The following is a 24,008-nucleotide window of genomic DNA, read 5'->3' as shown; positions in this document are numbered from 1 at the left end:
AATTAATTTTAGCTTTTTGTGGTATTTTCAGAATTTAGCACCAATTTTTAACCCATGTAAAATGTCTTAGAGGGTCTCTAAAAGCCCTCTAAAAAATAAAATGTGCATAGAATATATACAGTCATACTTATAGCACCACCTTGTGGTGGTTGCACAATAGTTTAGTGAAGGGAGTTATTTCTATTTCTGTGTTTACTTATATTATTATGAGTGTGATTAATGCGGTATTTTCAACAACATAGCCATTCATCAATTTTCTATAATAGCGCATGTCCTCGTGCAGGTAGCGGGTGAGCTGGAGCCTATCCTAGCTGACTTTGGCTGAGAGGCGCAGTTATTCACACATATTCATTCTAATTCATTTGTAATGTATTATCTGACATATAACCCCTCAAGGCGGCACGGTGGCCGACTGGTTAGAGCGTCAGCCTCACAGTTCTGAGGAGCGGGGTTCAATCCCCGGCCCCGCCTGTGTGGAGTTTGCATGTTCTCCCCGTGCCTGCGTGGGTTTTCTCCGGGGACTCCGGTTTCCTCCCACATCCCAAAAACATGCATTAATTGGAGACTCTAAATTGCCCGTAGGTGTGACTGTGAGTACGAATGGTTGTTTGTTTCTATGTGCCCTGCGGTTGGCTGGCTGGCTCCTTCCCGATGATAGCTGGGATAGGCTACAGCACGCCCGTGACCCTGGTGAGGAGAAGCGGTTCAGAAAATGGATGTATGGATGGATAACCCCTCAAGGGGAATTATGCTGCTGAATATAGACACCACACACCATGAGCTCACACGCCTTACAGCTCCTTTAGCCTGTGTCTTTGTACAGTTATTTGGAAGTACTGTTTTACATTTGTAGCGGACATGCCACGCAAAAGATGCCACCCGGCACCCCAGCCTCACACTGACGCCGCTCCCCGCCGACGTAGACTCCAGAGTCACACGCAGACTCTAAACGGATTAACACAAAAAACTATCTTCAACAAGACACAGACATTTGCTTTGCCGTGCCGACGCTAAGTGAATCACGTCTGCCTGGTACTTCAAAGCGGAGACCCAAGGATGCCGAGTTCGCCCCCGGACGCTAATTTAATTAACTCCCCGCCAGTCGAAGGATTGCACCCACAAAGACGCCTCCACCCTGCTGACTGCTGCTACTTGGGAGTTGGAACAGGCAACAGCGACACCCACGGGCGACGGAACGACACTACAGACATGGGTTCATAAGACAGTCTGTGACTCGACTGAAAGTTAATATTTTAAGAAATTTACATGAATGCCACTAGTGACTGTATTGCTGCAAACTTGAATGTCTCACGTCAAATCTGTTGTTAACTGAACCAGATGAAATGTTTCACCCCACACCACAAATGTCACATGAAAATAGTAATGTTCTCCACACCACACAACATTTGAAACATTCATTACAGGTATGAAAGAGGATGCGCAGGCTGAGGAGATGGTCTCGTTATCTTAAATCCAATAATTAATATTTTTATTTTTTTTGACCCGCTCGGGCCGTAAAAGGGGCCGGAGCTGAGAAGTTGAAGAGTTGAGAAGTTTTTGAAGTCTTGGTGGAGAATTCTTCCTTTGGTCACACCGACCAACTCGCCGACAACCGGGCCAGTCAGTACGCCCACCTCACCGAGGTGGCAAGGACACATCGGACGATGCCCGGCTGCAGCGCTTCCTGCAAGCGCTCCGAGCCACCCTGCTCGGGGGCCCGAACTCAGTCTGAGGGAACGGAGGCGGACGCAACACGCCCGCTCCGAACATTACCCGAGAGACGTCCTGCCTGAGAACTCGTTGGCCTCCTGCTTCACCTCCCTTTTTTTTCCTCTTCCTCCCATCGAATCCACCTGTTCCCGGTGTGGACCTGGCCGACCGAACACTCGGGAGCCTGACTCGCCTGCCTCAAGTCCAACATTGCGGTCTACTAAAAGTACGGATTCGTGCCTATTTTGGTTTATAGTAACGAGACCAGGAGCCCTCAGCTATACGCATTCACTACACGCCCATTCTGCTCATCTCACGTCACAAATCCCTTCCTTTACCGATGTTCGTAGATTGTTTTGTGTTTGTCTGAGTTTTATCTCGTAGAAACCCCTTTTTATTTTTAAAATTTCTATAAAATTCATCGCTTGCATTGATTATGTGTGTGTTGGGGCTCGGAACGAAACCTCTAGAAAGTCTAGAACTCAAAGTTCCTAAAATGTAGCCACCTTCCGATAAGAGACTGATTATAAAGGTTTGTCGTCATTTCGCCTCAAGTTAAACTTGTAAAAATATGACATGGTGCCCCTCATATATATCAAATATCTTGATTTATAACGCTGTCATTTAAAATTACGATAACCCGGAAGTGACGCAGGCGCCGCTTCCAACTCATCGTTTCCTTCTAAATTAAGCACAATTTTTACCAATACCATAAACGCTACACGTTATATTACAGGTTTCTCAACTATCTTAACTGTCTTTCCACTCAGGTTTCCCCTTGGGACAATAGATGACAGTGGTGCCTTGACTTGTGTGTTTAATTTGTCCCGTGACCACGCTCGATAACTCGAAAACGCTCGTATCTTAAATCATCTTTCCCAATTGAAATGCATGGATACGCCATGAGCTCATACCAACCCAACAAAAATACACTGACAATTATTTTGTAATGGGTTTTAATAATATAAATAACACTCTACAGTATTTTACTTTATAAAAATATGTAGAATGCAAAGAATTAAACAGAGTGTGCGCTTCATGCTTCAAAGCCCATTGACATTGCGCTCCTTCTGGTGTGGTGTGTGCACCTTGGCCACCAGGGGGAATACAGGCATAAATAATACATGAAGAAGAGTTTCACAACTAAGTGACTCAGTATACTGCAGTAATAGTCTACGTTTTTTTTTTTTTTGTAGGTGATAAAGAACATAGCTCGTAAGTATTGATACATTGTCTCTCTTCGTGTGTTACTATACCGTTTGTGTTCAAAGAGTATATCTACCGCAACATTGATGCTAGTTTTGTTATCCTGTCTATACCAATTTGCATTGTGTGTTAGCATTAAGCTAGCATACCTTCGTAAATTATGTTACATACCAGGGTTTAGAATTAGCTTAGATGTAGCGAGACTGTATACATATTCTTTAATAAGATGATGTTATATTATTGCTAACTGTAATTGTTATATGAATAAGTTATTACAGGAAAATCCATTGTAGCCTGTAAGACATTGTTATGTGTGTACTAGCATATGATTTGTTTTCAAATATTATTGATACATTGATAATGAAATTGAGATTGTGGTAGGGTCAGATACATTTGTACTGTTTTCTCTTCCTTTTTGAGCATGTAAATGATGCATTAGGTATGTATAAGCAGGTAATTCCTTTTGTTTTGTGTTGCTTTTTGTCTTTTCTTTGACTAGGTACTGTTTTTGTTGTTGTTTTCATTTGTGTTTTTGTTGTTTTTATTTCCATAAATTTGCTTGGTACCTTTTTACATATCGTAATTGTTTTATTTTTATAAATCTCCAATATACAGCTCTGCTAAATCGCATATTTAGACATCGTTTATCTTTATCAGTGGCATTCTGTTGCAGACAAAACTAAATCGTGCTCTGAAGGAGGAAGAATTCAAGATGAGCAAGATGAGGTTTTATGGGAAGATTTGGGGTTTCTAGAGGATGTCTTATTTTATAACTCCATTTCACACCATGCCTATCTTTGCATGATAGAAATTGCACCTTTACGTATTTTCATTGACAAATAAACTTAGTTATTCCTCCAGGGCACAGGTGTCAAACTGGATAGCACGGGGGCCAGATCCGGCCCGCAACATCATTTTATGTGGCCCGCGAAAGCAAATCATATCTGTCGACTTCATGTTTCTTGTGAAATGCCGAAATTGGTGTCTTTACTTGTATAATGTAGAGATATTGTAGAGATATTTTGTTACCAATCACCTTTTTTTAAAATAAATGTATTAATAGTTGAACATTTTTTATTGGCTTCTGATTTTAAAACTAGTTATCCTTCAATCTGTTGTGTATATGTCATTATATGAGACAATATTTTATATGGGTTCACAGTCATAACGGAAGACATAACTACAATGTGGCCCGCGACATAAATGAGTTGGACACCCCCGTCATTTGAGCTTTAGTTTTAGCACCTTAGCTGTCTATTTTTTCTTTAGCCTTCATTCCTCTTGTATATTTTTACAGCTCTCAAATAAGTCACCCAACCAGCAGCGAGGACCGCAGCTCCTATCAATGTTGAACTCTTGAGCTCTTTGAACTCTCCTTATCGTCCAGTTGCATTCTGATTGATTTAAGTGTTTTCGTTACCATGCTAACTGAATAGGTCAATATGCAGTACAGTAAAAAAAAAAAAAAAAAAAAAAAAAAAAGTACTGCAGTGGTAAAAACTGAGCTCAAGTTTTGCCACTTCTTGCAGGGGAGCGCAGCCTCTGCCTGGAGATCCTGCAGGCACTTTTTCTCTCATTCAAAAATGTCTTCTGAAACGTGTAAAGATTTCGACCGGGCAATGGCTTTCCTGGGAGAGTACGGCCGCTTCCAAATTCTAATTATGGTTTTGCTGAGTTTAACGGCAGTTCCGTGCGGCTACATGGGAGTGCTGGCTGTGTTCGTCGCGGACACGCCGGCTCACCGCTGCAGGACCTGGCTCAACTCTACGCTTCGCGACCCTCACGGCGTGGATTCCGGACCCGACAGCTGTTATCGGTACAAGGTGGACACCAACCGGAGCGAGCCGGGCGAACCGAGCAACGGCACGGATCGATGCGTGGATGGATGGCTCTTCAGCACGGAGAGCTACACCATCGTGTCTGAGGTAAACGCGCAACGCATAAGACGTCATGTAGAATATGTCATATAATAAATATATGCGCACGCAGCGCCGTCAAGTTATCAAAGAGTGCAAAGTGTCTCTTTTGGCGCCGGTTGCCCAAGTATTTCCATTGTCTTCCAATCTGTGAATGCGCTGAGGAGTGACGAATTATTCGGAAGAATGGCCATGTTTGACAATCACGATCGTGATCGATCATTGTTAGTAGTGAGGGGCACAGTTTGTTTCAGAGATTAGAGGGGGGGGGGGGGGGGGGTGATTAGCCAAGTGAGGCTATACTCAAAACTTGATTGTATAGTACTAAAATTAAGAAGTAGAAAAAAAAAAATGTTTCTTTCTTCTTCTTTTTTCTTAGTTTTTTCATATCAGATGAAGAATCTTTGAACGCCAGAAGCTGCGGTTTTTAGGTCTGCACAAGAGAGCAACGTATTCACCACAAATCTTTTTTGCCAAAAAGTCTCTTAAGTAAGGCTTTATATGGGGAATATCTTGCTTCACCGAATCCGCTGTTGCTCCCTGGTTCACTTCCTATCATTTCTGTCCCTGTTTTCTTTTCGCCTAAAACAATCACTCTGTTTTTTTTTTGTGTGCCAATTTTGCCCTTTCCCGACCAAACACGTCAAACACCGGACAATCTTATGTCTTAAAAGAGTATCCGATAAAATTAGGTCTGACGTCTGTCAAGAGTGTATTCGTCACGATTTTAGGGTCCGAATCATTTCGGGGCCGACGATCTTAAATAATAAACGCGTTCAATATTTACAACTAAAAGTCTTCATGTGTGTGGGGGAAAGCCGACTTCTCCTGAGTCATGACGCGGTGAATTGTGACAATCGAGCGCCCTGACTCAACAACAGTAAAAGACCGTACGTAAAAACCAGCATGTTTTACACAATGTCACAGTAGAAGTGTGTGGTGTTCTTTGTGGAGATTATCAGAGCACACCACACACACGCACAATACACACAGTCACGCAATACGGCCAAAACTGTTAAATGTCAGCTTGTTTTTAATCTTCGTGTGTAGGGTCTGTCACAGATAAATCATCTTTTAAGATTTGAAAATCCTTACTTGTGTACGAGGCTTTCAATTGATCTCAATTCATCAAGATCTCAAACCCTGTTGATTTGACCTCTCTCTAATTAAGTGTTGTTGTTCTTGTTGATTTTTTCTCTAACTCTTATCATCTCTCAGCATTCACAGGAAGTTTCTAAAGGAATCACAAGTATTTTTATCGTGATAACTTCTAACAACCTTGCTTGTCATCCTTTGATTCACAGTGGGGGCTGGTGTGTGAAAATGCATGGAAGGTTCCCTTCTCTACTTCTATGTTCTTTGTCGGAGTCCTGTTCGGATCCCTCGTCGGTGGTCAACTCTCAGACCGGCAAGTTTTGCTGCATTGTGACATTTTAGCTCAAATCACAATTTGAAATTGAGCTAAGTTTTGTTTATCTCACAATGGATATAAATCATTGAGCTTAGAAACTGTTCCTAGCCCCCCACCCCCAAAAAAGAGGTGGCGGACTCAAGGCACATGACTTGACTCAACTCTGACTTGTGAATTTTAGGACTTATTTGATTATATTTTAAAGGTTTGACTTGACTTTGACTTGGTATTCTTGGTATTTTAACCTGGAGTTGGTATAAGTCCAGGTTAAAAACTCTTTCTTTTTTCTCATGCTTTTTAGACCATTTCCACTTTTAAAAGATATTTCTTGCACTTTACACTGTTTTCTCTTTATTCTAAATGTTTCTAAGCTGTTTTTTTCTTTGTTTTTAAATGCTTTTAATCACGTAAAGCACGTTGAGTTACCTTGTGTATGAAATGCGCTATATAAATAAATATGTTTTGCTAAAACATTATTTGAAACATCCATCCATTTTCTGAGCCGCTTCTCCTCACTCGAGTCGCGGGCGTGCTGGAGCCTATCCCAGCTGTCATCGGGCAGGAGGCGGGGTACACACTGAACTGGTTGCCAGCCAATCGCGGGGCACATAGAAACAAACAACCATTCGCACTCACATTCATGCCTACGGGGAATTTAGAGTCACCAACTAATGTATGTTTTTGGGATATGGGAGGAAACCGGAGCGCCCAGAGAAAACCCACGCAGGCACGGGGGAGAACATGCAAACTCCACACAGGCGGGGCCGGGGATTGAACCCGGGTCCTCAGAACTGTGAGGCTGACGCTCTAACCAGTCGGCCACCGTGCCGCCTATTTGAAAAATGCTGAAAACAATTTGTATCTCTTATATAATACTAATGAATTAGAGTGCATGATATTTTCATATTTATATGTTGTGTCATGTTTGTTGACTTTGTGTACAGGTTTGGAAGAAAGCGAGTGCTTTTTTTCACCATTGCCTTACAGTCTGTCACCACCTTGATCCAGGCCACCTCTGTCAACTGGGTCATGTTCTGTGCTCTTAACTGCCTGAGAGGAGTGGGCCAAGTGTCCACCTACATTTCATCACTGATTCTGGGTAAGACGAGGCATCTGTGGTGCACACAACATCCGGCTTTTCTCTCTCTGCCTGTGATAGTTAACGTTATATCAGTGGTGGGTCGTCGAGGTCGGAATGGCCTTCCTTGCTGGCCTAAGCCCTATCAGAAGCATTGACCTATATTTACAAGTTAAATTGTACTCATATTTGTTCCATAAAATTGTATTGATTTTGTTCCCAGCAGTCTATTATTTTATTTGTAGCATTTCTCTTGGCTGCACTGCTTCCAGTATTTTGTATGTGGATGATAGATTGTTTTGGTCCAATCAGATGTCTGATTCTGTGTTGCCATGTCAACCTAATCTGCCCAGTGCCTTCAGAATCAGTAGTGCCGGCCCGTCTAACTTAAACCATTACCAATGGGACTGTTTCTTAAACCAATCTGATTTCCAATTCCTCAGACTGGGCCAACTAGCTGGCTCACAATAGCATCAACATTTTTCCATCCTCTGATTTATTAGTCAGACCAAGCCATTTACTGGAATGTAAACAAATGAACTAATATGATACAGCTCAGATTTAATAAAAGTTAAATACATATTTGTGTTAAATGTGAAAGAGATATTGTATACTTGCTGTTTACACTACATGTAAATGTGCTTTTATAATGATAATAAAGTATGTTCTTCTTATAAACTTTGCTCTAATCCTTTCCTGGTTTTAAGTAATTCATAATACCACGGGAAAAGGCACAAAAACACTTAAATGTAATGAAAATTCATTCGGATTTAGCAATTTCATGAAGCCTCAGCCTGTTCTTCAAAAGTATCGGTATTGGTATCGGCAATCCAGGCTTTGTATTTGATACCAAATCTTGCAGTACCGCATACCACTAGTGTCTTCCCTTCTGGCTAATATAAAATGTACTGCACTTGGCTGCTTTAGTTTTTTGTTTTGTTTTGCTTTTGTTTCACGTACTCTTTTTACCTATCAGGAGTGTCTTGATTGTGCTTAACGAGACATTTCATTCCTCACAATAGGCTGGAAAGAGCAATTAACTAGATGTCACTTCTAAGGGTTTACTTTCAATGTTTAGTTCGAAAAATGTCAAGGGATTGTCAGGGACTCATGTTCCATCTTTCTATCTTTGTCAGGGTCTGAGATGCTGTGTGAGTCTGCCAGAATAACCTACTCTCTACTGGGCCAATGTCTTGCTTTTAGCATCGGGTATGCCCTGTTGCCACTCTTTGCCTACTTCATTCGAGGCTGGAGGCTATTGCTGGTTGCTAGCGCTATCCCAGGCCTCCTCTTCATTCCTACTTGGAGGTAATATGCTGACAATAATAAGTATCCAAACTTTGGTTTGATCTTACAAGCACAATACTACTACTACTACTACTAACAATAATAATAATAATAATAATAATAATAATGATAATAATAATAACGATAGTATTGTTAAATTATTATATGGCGGTGCCTTGAGATATGAGCTTAATTCAGTCGACTTCCTCGCTCTTAAATTAAAAAATAATAATAATTGTATCCTGAATAATCTTTCCCCATTGAAATGAATGGAAATGCCATTATTCCGTTCCAGCCTCCCTAAAAAAAAAATAATATTATTGTAATGTGTTTTTCAATCAGGAAAATAACACTATATTATTGTACTTAATAAAAACATGTAGTAATTGCATGATTAAATAGAATATAAAGAATTAAACAGTTTTGGCATTATATTTAATTACATAAATGCAGCTCCTTCTGGGGTGTGCGACTTGGCCACGGTAGGTCGTAAAATACAGTCATGCAGACACAAACGAAGAAGACTTTCACATCTACTCTATGTGACTCAGTAGCTGCCGTAAAATAATTCACTATTTGCCAAAGTGCTACTCATTGTGAACTGAGTTGAGTTCACTACCACCATTAAGCACTCGTATCTTAAGTTTGCATGCCGTATTGAAAAAAAACGTCATCATTCTGGTCACTTGTATCTCAAGGCACCACTGTAATTCAAAGGGTTGTGTGCAGCTAGACAGGGCTTAATTTTCCTTTCCTTGGAGTGTATAAATTCAATGATTCATACGGCACACTAAATAATCAAAATTCACTTAATTGGACTGAAAATGATTATTCATGCACTCGAAATAATGTATTTTTGTTCGGCTTTTCATGCCAGGGTCATACTGTATAGTGACAGTCAGAACAATAAGTCCGCTTCCATTAAATGGCAGATGTCCAAGTAACCTGTGTATCCACCTGTTTCCATCCATACATCTGTATAATAGCTTTGTGTTCAACAAAAGGTACCCAGATTTTACACTGTGTAAGTGAATTTGCAACTAAATTGAGAGGTGATAGAATGATTTCAGTATTTATACTTTTTGCCATAAGATTTTTATAATGTAGAGGTACATCTCAATAAATTAGAAGTGTCAAAAGCTTAATTTAGTTCGGTAGTTCAAGTCAAAAAGTGAGACTCATATGATAGAGATGCACTACACACTCACAGAGTGAAGTATTTCATGATGTCTAATTTAGATGATTATAGTTTACAAGCAAACGAAAACCCCAAATCTATCACCTCTAGAAACTAGAATATTACGTAATAAACAATCAAGAAACAATGACAATATTTTTTTATGTACAATGTAGGTAGGAATTTGCACTGTATGTTCCCAAATGTTTCATGAATCTATATATGAATACTGAAATAAACGGACTTGTATACCTTATTGTAATTTGTTGAGATGTACCAGTAATATATGTGCTGCAGCTCAAAAAAAGAAACACTGTATTAATTTGTTTAGCCATTCCAGTTCTGCTATTTACATTGTGCAAAACGATGTGTTCAATCACCTTCAGGGTTATTCCTGAGTCACCTCGCTGGCTTTTGCAGAGAGGCCGGGTGAAGGAGGCTGACATGGTTATGCGGCAAGCTGCCAAAATGAACAGAATCCAGGCATCTGAAATCATGTTTAGCCCTGGTGAGGGCACGGAATTAGTGGTGTGTATAATTTTCATTCTCAAGCGCTGTCTTTCTGAATGAAATAGGCACCAAATGGGCACGTTCGTGCTTGATAATGAGATATTGCTCCATATGAAAAATTACTGCTCTGTGTCTTTTTATGGCATGTGTATGATCCAGCAAAAACCACGTGAAGATAAGCAGATGTATACATTTATGGACCTGATAAGCAGCGCTAACCTGAGGAACATTACAGGTCTTGGTGTTTTTATATGGTAATTTAAATCTTACATACCCTTTTCAATTTTGTTTTAAAATATTTCCAACCGTTACTTATTTGTATGATGAATAGATAGAAGCCCTCTTCATTGTTAAAGAATCAATAGTTTTTATATATGGACCGGCTATAACATTAGGTACACTTGCAAACAGGTACAATAAGAGCGGCAACAAATGTTCTGCCTTGACAAAGATAATAATGCTCAGTTTTGATTTACAATGCAAGACGGTTAGTAATTTAACAATATGATTATTGGTGGTTGTAGTTTGCAGTGTTGTAGAACATTGCATTATAATCACAGCCGTTTCTAATAGTTTGGTTAAGCCAAATGCCACAACAACCACAATAATAACCATCTTGTTAAATGATTATCTCTCATCATAAGTGAACATTATTGTCTTTGTGAAGGTGGAACGTTTTATACCACCATTTATACCTCTGTAGGGGACTATTCAAATGTTGTACCGAATCCTAAAATGAACAGGGAGCCTGTGGCCAAAATGTTCTGGCTGGTCGGTACATAGGCATATTTATGTAAAATAACACATCTGTAAAATTGTCTCTTGTATCCTCATCCTGTCTTGCCTCTGTTTTTGTGCAGGTTGACAATCACCCTGGTGTTTTATGGGCTGTCTCTCAATACGAGTAACCTGAAAGGCAACATTTACCTTAACTGCCTCGTTTCAGCAGCCACTGACACAGTGGCAAATGTTTCCACTTGGCTCTTGATTCGCAGAGTTCCACGGCCTGCACTGCTCTTCCTCACACTGATGTTCTCTGGAATAACACTCCTTGTCGTTAAGATTGTCCCGGGGGGTTTGTATTTCATATTAACGTTGTGCAATCCTTTCGATGATATAATACTGTTTGCAAAGCTGGGTGTTGTTTGTTCCTTTTGTTTGCTCTTTTTCTGCAGACATGAATACCACATTTCAGGTTTTGGTTCTCGTAGGGAAGTTAGGTGTGTCTGTGGCTTACAGCTTTACCTTTGTGTTTTTCACCGAGCTGTACCCCACCGTGGTCAGGAACACAGGCTTGGGTATTTTGTCCACAGCAGGATGCATCGGCACCATCGTCTGTCCTTATGTCATCTACATAGGCAAGTGTCTCTTTCAGTTCCCTTGCATTGTAGAAAATAGTAATAACAGTGTATACAAAACTTGAATACGTCCCTAAATTTTCCAGACCACCGCAGAAACAAGAGATTTAAAAGAAGGGCAACATTGAATTTATGATATAGAATTAAAAAGACGGAGTGTTAACGTTCCTGTTACGGTACAATCTTTGTTTGACAGTGGTGTCACGTACCATACATAAAGTCCCCGTAAATTAAAAATAAATGTATTCTAAATTTGACACACCACAGAGAAGAGTGTCGTTGACAACACTGCCAAATTTGAATGATTTTTAAAAATCGGCAAGTATATAAAATCAGACTTCAAAATGGTGAAAAAATCAAGCCGTTCCCCCCGTCTCAAGCGCTGTGGGCAGAACTCACAGCTGGCAACGAGGCGCTCTAAAGCGGCCATGGGTTGGACACCGCCAAGGCTGCTCTTTGTCACCCATTCTGTTCATAACTTTTATGGACAGAATTTCAAGGCGCAGCCGAGGCGTAGAGGGGGTCCGGTTTGGTGGCCTCATTATTGCATCTCTGCTTTTTGCAGATGATGTGGTTCTGTTGGCTTCATCAAGCCATGATCTCCAACTCTCACTGGAGCAGTTCGCAACTGAGTCTGAAGCGGCTGGGGTGAGAATCAGCACCTCCAAATCTGACACCATGGTCCTCAGTCGGAAAAGGGTGGCGTGGGAGGTCAGGGATGAAATCCTGTCCCAAGTGGCGGAGTTCAAGTATCTTGGGGTCTTGTTCACGAGTGAGGGAAAAATGGAACGGGAGATCGACAGGCGGATCGGTGCAGCGTTTGCAGTGATGCGGACTTTGTATCGGTCCGTTGTGGTAAAGAAGGAGCTAAGCCGAAAGGCGAAGCTCTCTATTTACCGGTCGATCTACGTTCCTACCCTCACCTATGGTCACGAGCTGTGGGTCGTGACCGAAAGAACAAGATCCCGGATACAAGCGGCCGAAATGAGTTCCTCCGCAGGGTGTCCGGGATCTCCCTAAGAGATAGGGTGAGAAGTTCGGTCATCCGGGAGGATCTCAGAGTAGAGTCGCTGCTCCTCCACATCGAGAGGAGTCAGATGAGGTGGCTGGGGCATCTGATTCGGATGCCTCCTGGACGCCTCCCTGGTGAGGTGTTCCGGGCATGTCCCACCGGGAGGAGACCCCAAGGACAACCCAGGACACGCTGGAGAGACTATATCTTTCGGCTGGCCTGGGAACGCCTCGGGATCCCCCCGGAAGAGCTGGATAAAATGGCTGGGGAGAGGGAAGTCTGGGCGTCCCTGCTAAAGCTACTCCCCACACGACCCGACCTCGGATAAGCGGTAGAAAATGGATGGATTGAGGGAGTAGGTACAGGAGTTGAAGCAGTACTTTCATTTGTTTTTTTACACAAGTGTCTGTATTTTGCCACACAAGACAATGCGCTATCCTTCAAGAGATCTAAGTAATGTTTATGTAATGTGTCATGTTTATACTAATCTAAATAATGTTTATGTAATGTGTGATGTTTATACTAATCCACCACATCATAGCACATGCTTCATGTTGTTTATCCTAATATTGTATTTTATTCATCATAAAACAATGGTGTGCTTTTTGTTTTCCTTTCTTTTTTCATTTACAGGGATTTACAGCAAGATTCTCCCTTATATTATTTTTGGTTCAGTCAGCATCATAGCTGCTATTTTGAGTTTGTTGCTTCCAGACACAAGAAACTGCAAATTTCCTGATCTTATCAGTGAAACCAAACCTATTCAATGGTATGTTGCTGTCTCTGTTATATGAATACTGATTAACAGAAATACATGTCCCCTCTTGCCGCAGCAATGTAGGAGACTCCAGTAGTATAACTTTGTGCCACTAAGACAATGAAACATTGAGACGTAAAGGGCCTTGCCAAATTGGTTTGTGGTCTTGGTTATAGGGGATTTATTAAAATCTTGTCAAATATACAAAAATGATCATAACGATTCTCTCTTTTTTGATTCAAAGCTATTGCACTCCAAAGAAATGCCCTTGCCTGCAAGCCTCCAAGCAAAAGGCAGCTAAGAGTGATGCAACAGCGCCCTCTGCTGACATTTAAATTATATCAATATTACCAATAAAAAAGTTGTGTTTACACTCCATTGTCTTTTTTAATTGATCAAAGTCGTTGTATAATGTGTGGATTAAATTTTACTTATTTTATTTATGTTGCTTACTACACCTGAATTTTGGGTTTCGGTTTTAGTTTTTTTTGTTTTTTTTAGTTTTTTTGTTGTTGTTTTTTGGACAATGGAAACACCCCGAAAAACTCCAGATATCTTTGAAATATTGTGGCCGACTGGTTAGACTGCCTCATAGTTCTGAGTATCCGAGTTCAAATCCGGCCTCGCGTTTGCATGTTCTCCCCATGCCTCCGTGGGTTTTCTCCGGGTATTCCGGTTTCCTCCCACATTCCAAAAACATGCAAGGTAGGTTAATTGAATACTCTAAATTGCCCATAGGTGTGAGTGTGAATTATTGTTTGTCTATATGTATGGAATCAGATCTGGCCAAAAAGAATCACACAAAACTTATTCAAAACAAAACAAAACATATTCAAAACAAAACAAAGAAAAAACAAGCGTATCTAACAAAACTTCTTGAATTACAAGCAAAAAATAAGACTGAGAGATATAACGTAACTCAAGCAACAACAAAAATAATGTTAATACTTGCATGAAAATATTTTTTGCTTGCGATGACGATATTCGCGTGTACGCTCCCTGAATTTTTGCTCACGTTTCAATTTTTGCGCGTACGTTGCCTGACTTTCTCCGTTTCCTTTTTGGCACAAACCCCATGGGTGGGCGGGCTTTATGAGGAATGCGTCCTCGTTGGCTAATTTGTTTTGAGTGACAGCGAATGCCCCGAATGTTCTTTTTTTTTTCTTTTCTTTTTTTTTCTTGTCTCACTCAGCAGAGCCAGCGACAAGAAAGCAAGATTCCATTTTCGAACACCTTAAGGAAGTGTAAGTATCTAACATGTTGTCAATGCTGTACTAGAAAGAAGAGATGTTGTAACATTATGCTAGTAACATGTCAGAAGCGCAACAGCCACAGTTTATCAACAATTTAGCAGCTAATAACAGTTAGCTATATTGCTAACGTTAGCTACCATACTGACTCGCCTGCACTGTATACTATATGGTCATTGGCCATATTTCTTTCTCAATTTATGATGACCTGAGAATTACATTACTGAATAAAATAAAAACACTTATGACCAGAACGGCTTAAAGACTGACTTAGCATAAAAGGGAAGTACAAATCCTAAATAACTTGATTATATACAATATCTACTTATAAAGTTATCCAGTCTTTCTTACTAGGTGTTGACAAAAGCAAATAATTAAATATAAAGACAGTTTTCCTTTCTAAAATCTTATGGTTTATTTCAATATTAAGTTTGTATTCATTTCAAATGTTTTCCCCTCTGAAATAATTTAGTGTGTGCAGCAAACAACTCTAATGCATGGATAAATCTTGGTCAACTAAGACGTCCATCAACCTACTGTTAAGTAATATCACATCTGTTTCTTTTATGTGTCCCACAGTCTTAATTTAAAATTTCTCCAGATGTAACAGATGAAGATGATGTTTTCAATGTCCCTAGATTGATAAAGTGGTTGACTAGACAGTTACACCAGCATCTTCTGAATGCAGACTGACAAACTTTTAGAATAACTGTCTACTTTGACCGTTAATCCAACAATAAAGTCACAACACATTGTGTTTATTATATCCGGCCTCAATTCAATTGTAAAATAAAAAACGTTATCCAACGCATGCAAGTTCATGTCAAGCTAGACACGATTATGACAAGCCAGACAGGAAGTCAGACAAGAAAATACACAGAGCTTTGAGTCAATTTTAACGTAAAATGTATAAATTGCTATTTAATTAACATCACTTACCATATCAAAACAGGTACAGAATGAACAACAAATTAGCTTTGGAAATATTACCTTGAAAGAAAATTAATACTTAATACTGGATCATGTACACATGTGCCTTATTAAAAATAAAAATAAAACGCATTTCCCAATTCTACAATTTTAATATTTCATTTTGCCTTTACTCAGTCTTCGCATAAGATCGGTCAATGTGATGGGATTTATGAATCCATGAAGGACATTGTCGACACCACCAGCCCATCATCTGGGTCAGCATCAGCGCTGTGATCCTGGAGAAGTTGCTCCATTGGCTAAAAGGTTAATACTACTCCTGTTCCTAATAGTAATCATTTACAAAATAAACACACACATATACAGTATACATACATGTACATATTTCCTTCAAACCTAAAGTATTTCAGAGTGCAAAACATTTGGTAGGAATCCAAACTTAATATTGAAATAAACCCTAAGATTATAGACAGGAAAACTGTCTATTTGTTTTTTTTTGTCAACACTGAGTAAGAAAGACTGGCTTTCAAAGTAGATATTGTAAATAATCAAGCTCTTGCAATTTATTATTGTTTATTAATTATTGTAATATATATATATATATATATATATATATATATAATTTATTATTATTTAGGATTAGTGCTTCCCTTTTATGCCAAGTCTGTCTTTAAGCAGTACTGATTATGTTTAATTTTATTCAGTTATGAAATTCTCAGGCGGCACGGTGGCCGAATGGTTAGAGTGCCTGCGTGGGGTTTTCTCCGGGCACTCCGGTTCCCTAAAACAGGCATGATAGGTTGATTGACAACTCTAAATTGCCCGTGGGTGTGATTGTGAGTGTGAATGGTTGTTTGTTTGTATGTGCCCTGCGATTGGCTGGCAACCAGTTCAGGGTGTACCCTGCCTCCTGCCCGATGATAGCTGGGATAGGCTCCAGCACGCCCGCGACCCTAGTGAGGAGAAGCAGCTCAGAAAATTGATGGCTGGATGGATGAAATTCTCAGGTCATCATACACTGAGAAAGAAATGTGTCCAGTGGCCATATACAGTACGGACGAGTCAGCATGGTAGTTAACGTTAGCAATATAGCTAACGGCTCCTTAAGGTTATCGCCCATACGTGGGGTTTGTACCAAAAAGGAAACGCAGAAAGTCAGGCTACGATTGGAACGTGAGCAAAACGTTTGTTTGTTAGGTTTTGTTTTTTTTAATGTGATTTAATAAATTTGGTGTGATTACTTTTGGCACAAATCTGATTGGCTGGCGACTAGTTCAGGGTGTACCCGAAGATAGCTGGGATCGGCTCCAGCACGCCAGCGACCCTGGTGAGGATAAGCAGTACTGAAAATGAATGGATTGATTATGCCTGCGTTATAGATCTGCATTACCGACGTGTAGACTGAAGGGTGCAGCATTGAGCCATCACTTCCTCTTCATCATTATGAGGAAGACTCACCTACCACCAAGGAGAAAGGTCAAGTATTTAAACATACAAAACACCTTCCATTACATCATAACGTTTGTCTTCCTATTTTATTATTTAGCACATGAACGTCATTGTAATTTGTAAGGCACTCCTTGTTCAATAACATGTAAAAATAAACTAAAATATTTGTACCCTGTTTCCTACAGTGAACCTTTGACATTTTTGTTAAATACCACTAAATGCACAGCAGTCTGACTTTTCTTCCTCTTCCGGGGATGACCAGTTGAGGAAGACTGACAATAGTTATTCTGGAGCATGAAAAATGACAACGCACATGGTATTCTGTGCAGGCAGTTGGATAGAATTTTACCCACACCGTCACTGATCCCCCCCCAGCCCCACCTCGCAAAAAGAAAACAAATAAATAATAACAAAACAACACCAAAAACTACCACTACCACACGCAATTAATGTTATGAAAGTAATTCCCAACCAATGAGCTGTGAAAGATCATCAGGTGTGCCATGAGAAAGTAGCCAATTTCTCTTAATTGGTCAGAAAATTCGTATTTATTCACTATAAATACTGTAGAAAGATCTTTGTTCATTTTTTTGTTTATCCTTTTCTCTTTATCTCTTCATCAGACAGAACAATTTAATGCCCGTCCACTAGATGGCAGAAAGTAGCACTAACCTGTGCATCCACTTTTTGCCATTGACACATCAGAATAATAGCTTTGTGTTCAACTAAATATGGGCACAGATTTCACACAAGTAAATATGTGAGTAAACTGAGACAAGAACACCATTATTCCAGTATGTATACAGTACTTTTTGTGACATCTTTGTTTGGAGCGGTGCGATGAGATTTTTCTAATGTAAAAGATGTGCCTTGGCTCAATAAAAGTTGGGAATCACTACTGCAAAGTTGCCATGCCCAACGGCAAAGTTTAAATATGGCAGGCAAGCGTGAAATCAAATCTTTTGTGTGCTGCCTTTTTCTGAAAATGTGTCTGCGCGTGAGTTCAGAATTTTGCTGTATTGTGACATAACAGTGATACTACTTAACATAATACTCGCCCTCACACCTTGTTTCTCCACCCATGACTTAGCAGCCAGGCTGGATGAAGATCCGCTATTTTTATGCGCCAGACAGACTACACGAAAATGCTATCATGTCAAGGCCAAAAGGGACACAACGTTAATTTCTGATAAACGGTGATTGTTCTGTGAAGTTATGGATGCTGTATTGGTGAGAAGGGGTAGTTGTGTCATGAGCCACATACACAGAGCCTCACTATAACTGGCTAGTAAAACTTGGTGATGAAGCGCAGTAGACTCGGGGCTCAAAAAGTAGCACTACGTCTTATTGTTATGGTAACAATAGTCAGATTCAGTGTTGGCCCAGCAGTAGAGGGGGGAATGTGAGCAGTGTATGAATCAGGACCTCCCCCTCAAAAGCAGCTGGTGATGAAGTGATGAACCTAAAATGCATGTTTTTTGTGGGAAGAAGCCAAAGTTCCACGCAAACATGGGTAGAACATGCAAACTCTACACAGGAAGGCTAAAGCCCAAATTCGAACCCAAACTTCAGAACGCTAAGGCAGATGTACTAACCACTAGCTCACCATGCTGCTCCTGTTCCTCCTAATAGTGTCCATGACATTTGCCATGCAGGTGTACCCTTTAAAAGGTGTATCTTTCTTTTGAATGAAGACTGCAATGTTTTCTTATGCTTTAAGGTGAAAATTATGCTTTCAGTCATGCCCATTTGAACAGAGAGGGAGAGCAGATTAGTGCAAATCTCTTTCCAATACTTGATAATCAATGAGCGCAAAGCTCTGCTTCAAAACATGACAGTCAGAGTAATGAAAATAAATTTCTCACACACACAAAGAAGGCCTTGAGCCGCAACAAAGACACACAGTGTTGCGGCTATCTGAGCAATGTTGACGCATAGGGAGGGGGGTTGACTACTGCAGCAGAAAAACAGCTTCGTCTGCATTCATTAATATGCAAATATGCAAATTAGAGGGTAATTAAGATTGGGCGTTCGTCAGTGGCTCTTTGATTGCTAATGAATTGCAAACTACAGGGAGGGGAGCAGGGCGACGATAAGCTAAAAAAAAAAAAAAAAGAGCAAGCGGATGCAGTGCCTATTTTTCTTCACTCGTCACAACAGAATCTTTTGTCTCAACTGAACAAACAAACAACACAAGTAGTCAAATGATTCCGAAAACATACTTTGTTGAAAACGTATTCAGGAGAGAGGTGTTATGGGTTTGTGCCAAGACAATTAAGCCTGTACACACTGACAATAAAAACCTCGAGGCACCACAGGAAGGTGGAGTGGCTCATTAGGAGCGATGTAGCTGACCCCTGTGGCGAGGGATGTTCAGGTACGTTGGCAGGAGGTTTGTGTTGCTCAGACTAGCTTCTTTTTCATGCTGTTCACACATGAGCACACGCACACTGCTGTTATTGCTCTTGGGTTTGTGCCTTGACATTTGTACACTTTGTGCAGACTCAGACAATGTGAAATAAAAACATTGCGCAGAACGGAGGAGGCTAGAGTCGTGTCATTCCCAAATCAGGGTTGTAAGTACCAGTGGTAGGAAGTAAGTAAATATACATTCCAGGGACGGTTTCTGATATGGGCAAGATGGGCAGCCGCCTGGGACGGCATTCTCTGGGGGGCGACACTCCAGCCACCCTTCCCATGATGATCGGCTGGGAGTTGCGCAATTTTGTAGCGTCGCACAGGGTGCATAATTTGGGCACCTTATTATTTCAAGCAGCAACGCACCGGCAGCTAACTGGACTGGCCCTGAAACAAAAAATGTGCCCTTTTTGCTGCAGGCCATTTATTTTCTTCAGTCATCAATATTGTGATATTGAAAAATTACCCATTCTGTCATCAAGAGCATTTATTTGAGTCCTTGGGAGAATTGTACATATACTCCCGCCTTGCCGCCAGCCCACCTCCTTTTGATAGGGGTGTGTTGACTTTTTTATCCCCTGTAGCACCCCCTTCACCTCCTTTGTTAATAGTTGTATTTTTGACTGTGTTGATTGTGTTAACTACACAAAATACACAAGTTAAATAGATACTACTGTTTTTTTTTAATTGTGTTAATAATTCTGGTGCTCTTTCTTTGGCTTGAGCTCTTGCCCCCAAAAATCCAGCCAGGGTGTACTCTCGCCCAAAGTCAGCTGGGATAGGCCCCCGTTCACCCACAGGCCTTTTGAGCATAAGTGGTGTAGAAGATGGATAGAAGTGCAGGAGTTGAATCAGTACTTTTACCAGAGTCTTTTTTGACACAAGTATCTATACTTTTACTTAAATATAGCACGTGAGCACTTTTGCCACCTCTGGTAATCACCTGCCAACCCTAGCATGATGTCTTACTTGTATTTGAGTGCATTTCATGTGTTAAGACAGCTGTTATGACAAAATATAGTAGATATTCTTTTATTATATCATCACATAGTTTCTGTGTAATTTTTATGACTTCAATAGTTCTTTGTTCTTAGACTTTCAAATGTACCTAGTAGTTTAATTTTTTATTTTTTTTTTCCCCCTTCCCTCATCCTGTCTCAGTGGCTCTACGAGCCTCCCTTTTCTCTCAAGGTCAAGATAACTGTGAATAGGCCTTTCTTCCTTGACTCCCTCCCATTTTAGTTTAAATGTGCGTTTGTTCTTCCGTGTTCTTCAGAATTTGGGAGAGGCGCGAAGCACACTGCGAGTTCCTCTCTGACTGAAGATTTCATTAAAATGGCAAAAGACAAGATTGTTTCCTGATTTATTTCCAAAACACAGCGCTGTATTTTTTTTTCCACAGGAAACAGGAAACCACAAGTCATAACAGGATGCCCTTGGTTTCCATACTGTACCTGATGCGTGGGTAGCTGCATGGGGGTAACCCATTTACAAACTCATGGTGCTTGTGTAAGATGAGGCCGTGAATGTGAACTTGTGGGTGGAGTGTGGTGTTCGGAAAATGGAGTTCCACTCAACACATAGATTTTTTTTTTTCTTCAATGTATGTGTGTGCGTGTCTCACTCACTGCACACTACAACATATAATTTGTCCTAGTTTCCGAAAGGCAGCAAACCTAGTCTCGTTTGATGTCTGTGTAGTGCGGCAATATCATCACCTCAAATGCAAACACACGCTCTGTGTTTCCCCCAAGTGCACTGTGGGAGCTGCACCGAGAATCTGTAACATGAGACACGTTTTGTCATACTGACGTTGATCAGCTCACGTCAAATTCCTGTTGAAAATATGTCTAAGGGTTAGTATATTGCCCTTGCTCTTTATGCAATTAAATGCACCTACTGTAACTTTAAGAGGACCAGTTGTGTGCATGCCTGCTTCATGTACTTAGTTATTAAATTATTTTAGTTCTAAATAATATAACTTCAGTTTAGGACCACAATTAATGTCTTACAGGTGTGCATGTGCACAACAAGTGCCGAGCATGTGTGTGTGTTATGTTAGTGCGTGGACGGCTGAGTTTTCTCGTAAAAGGCCAGCGCAGATGTTGCGGTCGTTTCACCGCAAACCATTTGAGGTTTTCTCTTTTCTCAAGTCTCACAACAAATGGTGACATTAAGTGCAGGTCTTGTTGATGCACAAACTACATACTATTTAATTATGTTATTACTATATGTTTGTATATACTACAATATTATACAATGTTCTTACACCGCAAAAACTCGGTTTAAAAAAGAAAGAGAAAAAAGTAATGACATTAGGAGTATACAACTTAATTTATTTTTGTACAAGTATCTGTACATCTACTTAGGTACTGAGTGTGAGTACTTTTGTCACCTCTGCTGTTCATTATCATTATGTTCTTTGCTGATTGGTTGGGGGGAAAGCGCATGGTTCTGCTGTCTTATAGCGAAGCATGTGGTGTCCATATTGACTCATGTTGCCCTGTAAAGACTTAAAAGGAATGGCTGCTGCTGCCACTCCAAATGGAATGGAAATGTTTTTACCATTATTTCAATTCAGACTTGTTTTTACTCCACATGCTTTTTTTATATCTATGTCACATTGTTACATATCTTAATACAATGTAATGATTACATTTTTGGTGCACTAGTAGAACAACTTGTGTCTTAGTAGTAACATTTTTTAACATGACATTTCTGCACACCAGTAAGACAATTCTGGAATACTGGTAGGACAACTACATGTTACTAATGAGGCAAAACTGTGTACTAGTAGACATCTGCTAGATGTTAACTAGTCAAACATTATAATGTCACTAGTACTACTAGTAGCATACAGTTGTCATCTAGTAGGACAATTACGTTACTAGTGAGGCAAAACTGCACTAGTTGACATCGCTGCAGCACTAATGCTACTCATGAAGTGCTAGATGTTAACCAGTAGAATTTTGTCAATAGTGATACTAGTAGTACACAGTTGTAATGGAAAATGACATCTTACTAGTGAGACAAAACTATGCAGTCGCTGACATCTGTGCTTCTATTGAAGCGATAGATGTTAGCTAGTGGAACTTTATAATGTCACTAGTAGTACTTGTATCATGTAATTGTCAAATAGTAGGTCAGCTACATGTTACTCGTGAGGAAAAACTGCATTAGCTGATGTCTCTGTGTTACTATAACTAGTAGGATTTTCATTATTAGTCCAGGGATCACGCAGTTGTCAAGTTGTATGACAACATGCTACTAGTGGGGCAAAACTGTGCACTCGTTGACATCTGTGCGTGCTACTAGTCCTACTAGAGAAGCACTACATGTTAACTATAAACATTGTATAATGTCACTAGTAGTACTAGTTGCTCACAATTACATATCGACCGTGAGGCAAACCTGTGCACTAGTTGACATCTGTGCAGCACTAGAACTACTCACAAACCACTAGATGTCAACTAGGAGAATTTTGTCATTTGTGATGCTGGTAGCACACGAGTAGTCAACTAGTAGGACAATTACATAATACATATTACAAACAAAATGCTCAAACGGATGTTACTTGTGCAACTCAGTTTACTATCAAGATTTAATTGTGCACTATAGTAGGTCAGAAGTGCCCCTAGAAGTGGGAAAAAAATAATTCTCGTAAAACAGTCGTTCCACTAGTTCGATGAATTGTCTTACTAGTGAGGACAAAGAGCGTACGAGTACATGGATGCCAAGGTTCTCGTCTAAATGCTCAAACTGCTTACTTTCCGTTCAGACACTGTTTAAGAGCTGAGAAAATGATCGCGCTGGCTGGCTGGCAACCTGCAGGCAAAACAACACTGGCCGGAGGTTGACGTTGAAACATATTTGGGCGTACCGCCTGTCAATCAAATTTGGCCGCATCCCATTGGTCGTCTTCTCCGATATTATCATTCCATCTTCTACACTGGTCCACTCTGTTGGGCTCTTCGCCTCATCCGCCCCTCGACATAGATCCGCGCGATTTGCCAGTCCAAACCTCCCGTTCGACGTCTCGAGACAAAATTAGACATAGTCTCCGGAATTTTGGATCATTTTAGCATTAATAAGCATCTATACAAACGCGTTTTTTGTCGTTTATTCGTTTCGGATGAAATTGGACACCGCTGATGTTTCTGGATGCGTCAATGTCCTCCTGTGGGCCGAGCCGCGGAGGGATATATCGTTGGAAGCGACAATGTGGAGGCTGTTAAAATGTCTACTTGGAAAATGAAGTAGCTACAATTTCAGTGATATTAAGAGAGACCTAGTCATTCTTGAGTTATGGTTCGTGTCAGAGACGGCTTTTCAGTTTCGTGACGAAGACAGCAAGCGAGGCGGCGGACTATTTCAAGCTTGGCTTTCCTCATCTTCCTCAAACCCGTAGTCCGGAGGAGCACGGAGAGGGGGGGAGGATCCAATCCATAACTTTGTGTTTTCTCTTCTCCGGTGCTTGAATTTCTCTTTGTTGGATGCTGCAAAACTGAGCCAAGGTAAAGATGCCTGCTAAAACATTCT

General features: G+C 40.5%; 2 protein-coding genes across 9 annotated transcripts in view; both read left to right on the top strand.

Annotated features, from left to right (window-relative positions):
• Positions 1-4,451: 4,451 nt before the first annotated feature.
• Positions 4,452-13,751, top strand: LOC133411225 (organic cation/carnitine transporter 2-like). 2 transcript variants are annotated; one of them, XM_061693295.1, is made up of 9 exons: positions 4,452-4,841; positions 6,137-6,240; positions 7,188-7,342; positions 8,458-8,629; positions 10,172-10,313; positions 10,455-10,549; positions 11,156-11,653; positions 13,299-13,434; positions 13,667-13,751. In XM_061693295.1, exons 1-8 carry the CDS (start codon positions 4,500-4,502, stop codon positions 13,402-13,404), a joined length of 1,614 nt encoding a protein of 537 aa, XP_061549279.1. In that variant the 5' UTR covers positions 4,452-4,499; the 3' UTR covers positions 13,405-13,434; positions 13,667-13,751. The 2 variants fall into 2 exon arrangements, with proteins under 2 accessions (XP_061549279.1, XP_061549280.1); XM_061693296.1 differs by having other exon boundaries at positions 11,156-11,370; positions 11,471-11,653; positions 13,299-13,736.
• Positions 13,752-14,607: 856 nt separating this feature from the next.
• tcf3a (transcription factor 3a) overlaps positions 14,608-24,008 on the top strand; it is a 45,489-nt gene continuing 36,088 nt past the window's right edge. For 2 of the 7 annotated variants that reach the window (XM_061693289.1, XM_061693290.1), the window contains exons 1-2: positions 14,608-14,666; positions 16,982-17,078. The gene's annotated coding sequence lies outside the window, so the exon portion shown is untranslated. Of the gene's footprint in view, positions 14,667-15,779; positions 15,909-16,981; positions 17,079-22,955; positions 23,984-24,008 lie in introns of those variants that run through there. The other 5 variants (XM_061693292.1, XM_061693294.1, XM_061693293.1 and 2 more) reach the window with 5 other exon arrangements.

The sequence above is a fragment of the Phycodurus eques genome, chromosome 13 (genome assembly GCF_024500275.1).
Source record: "Phycodurus eques isolate BA_2022a chromosome 13, UOR_Pequ_1.1, whole genome shotgun sequence".
Lineage (NCBI taxonomy): Eukaryota > Metazoa > Chordata > Actinopteri > Syngnathiformes > Syngnathidae > Phycodurus > Phycodurus eques.
The sequence above is the reverse complement of the archived record's forward strand: the minus strand, read 5'-3'. Positions and strand labels throughout refer to the sequence as shown.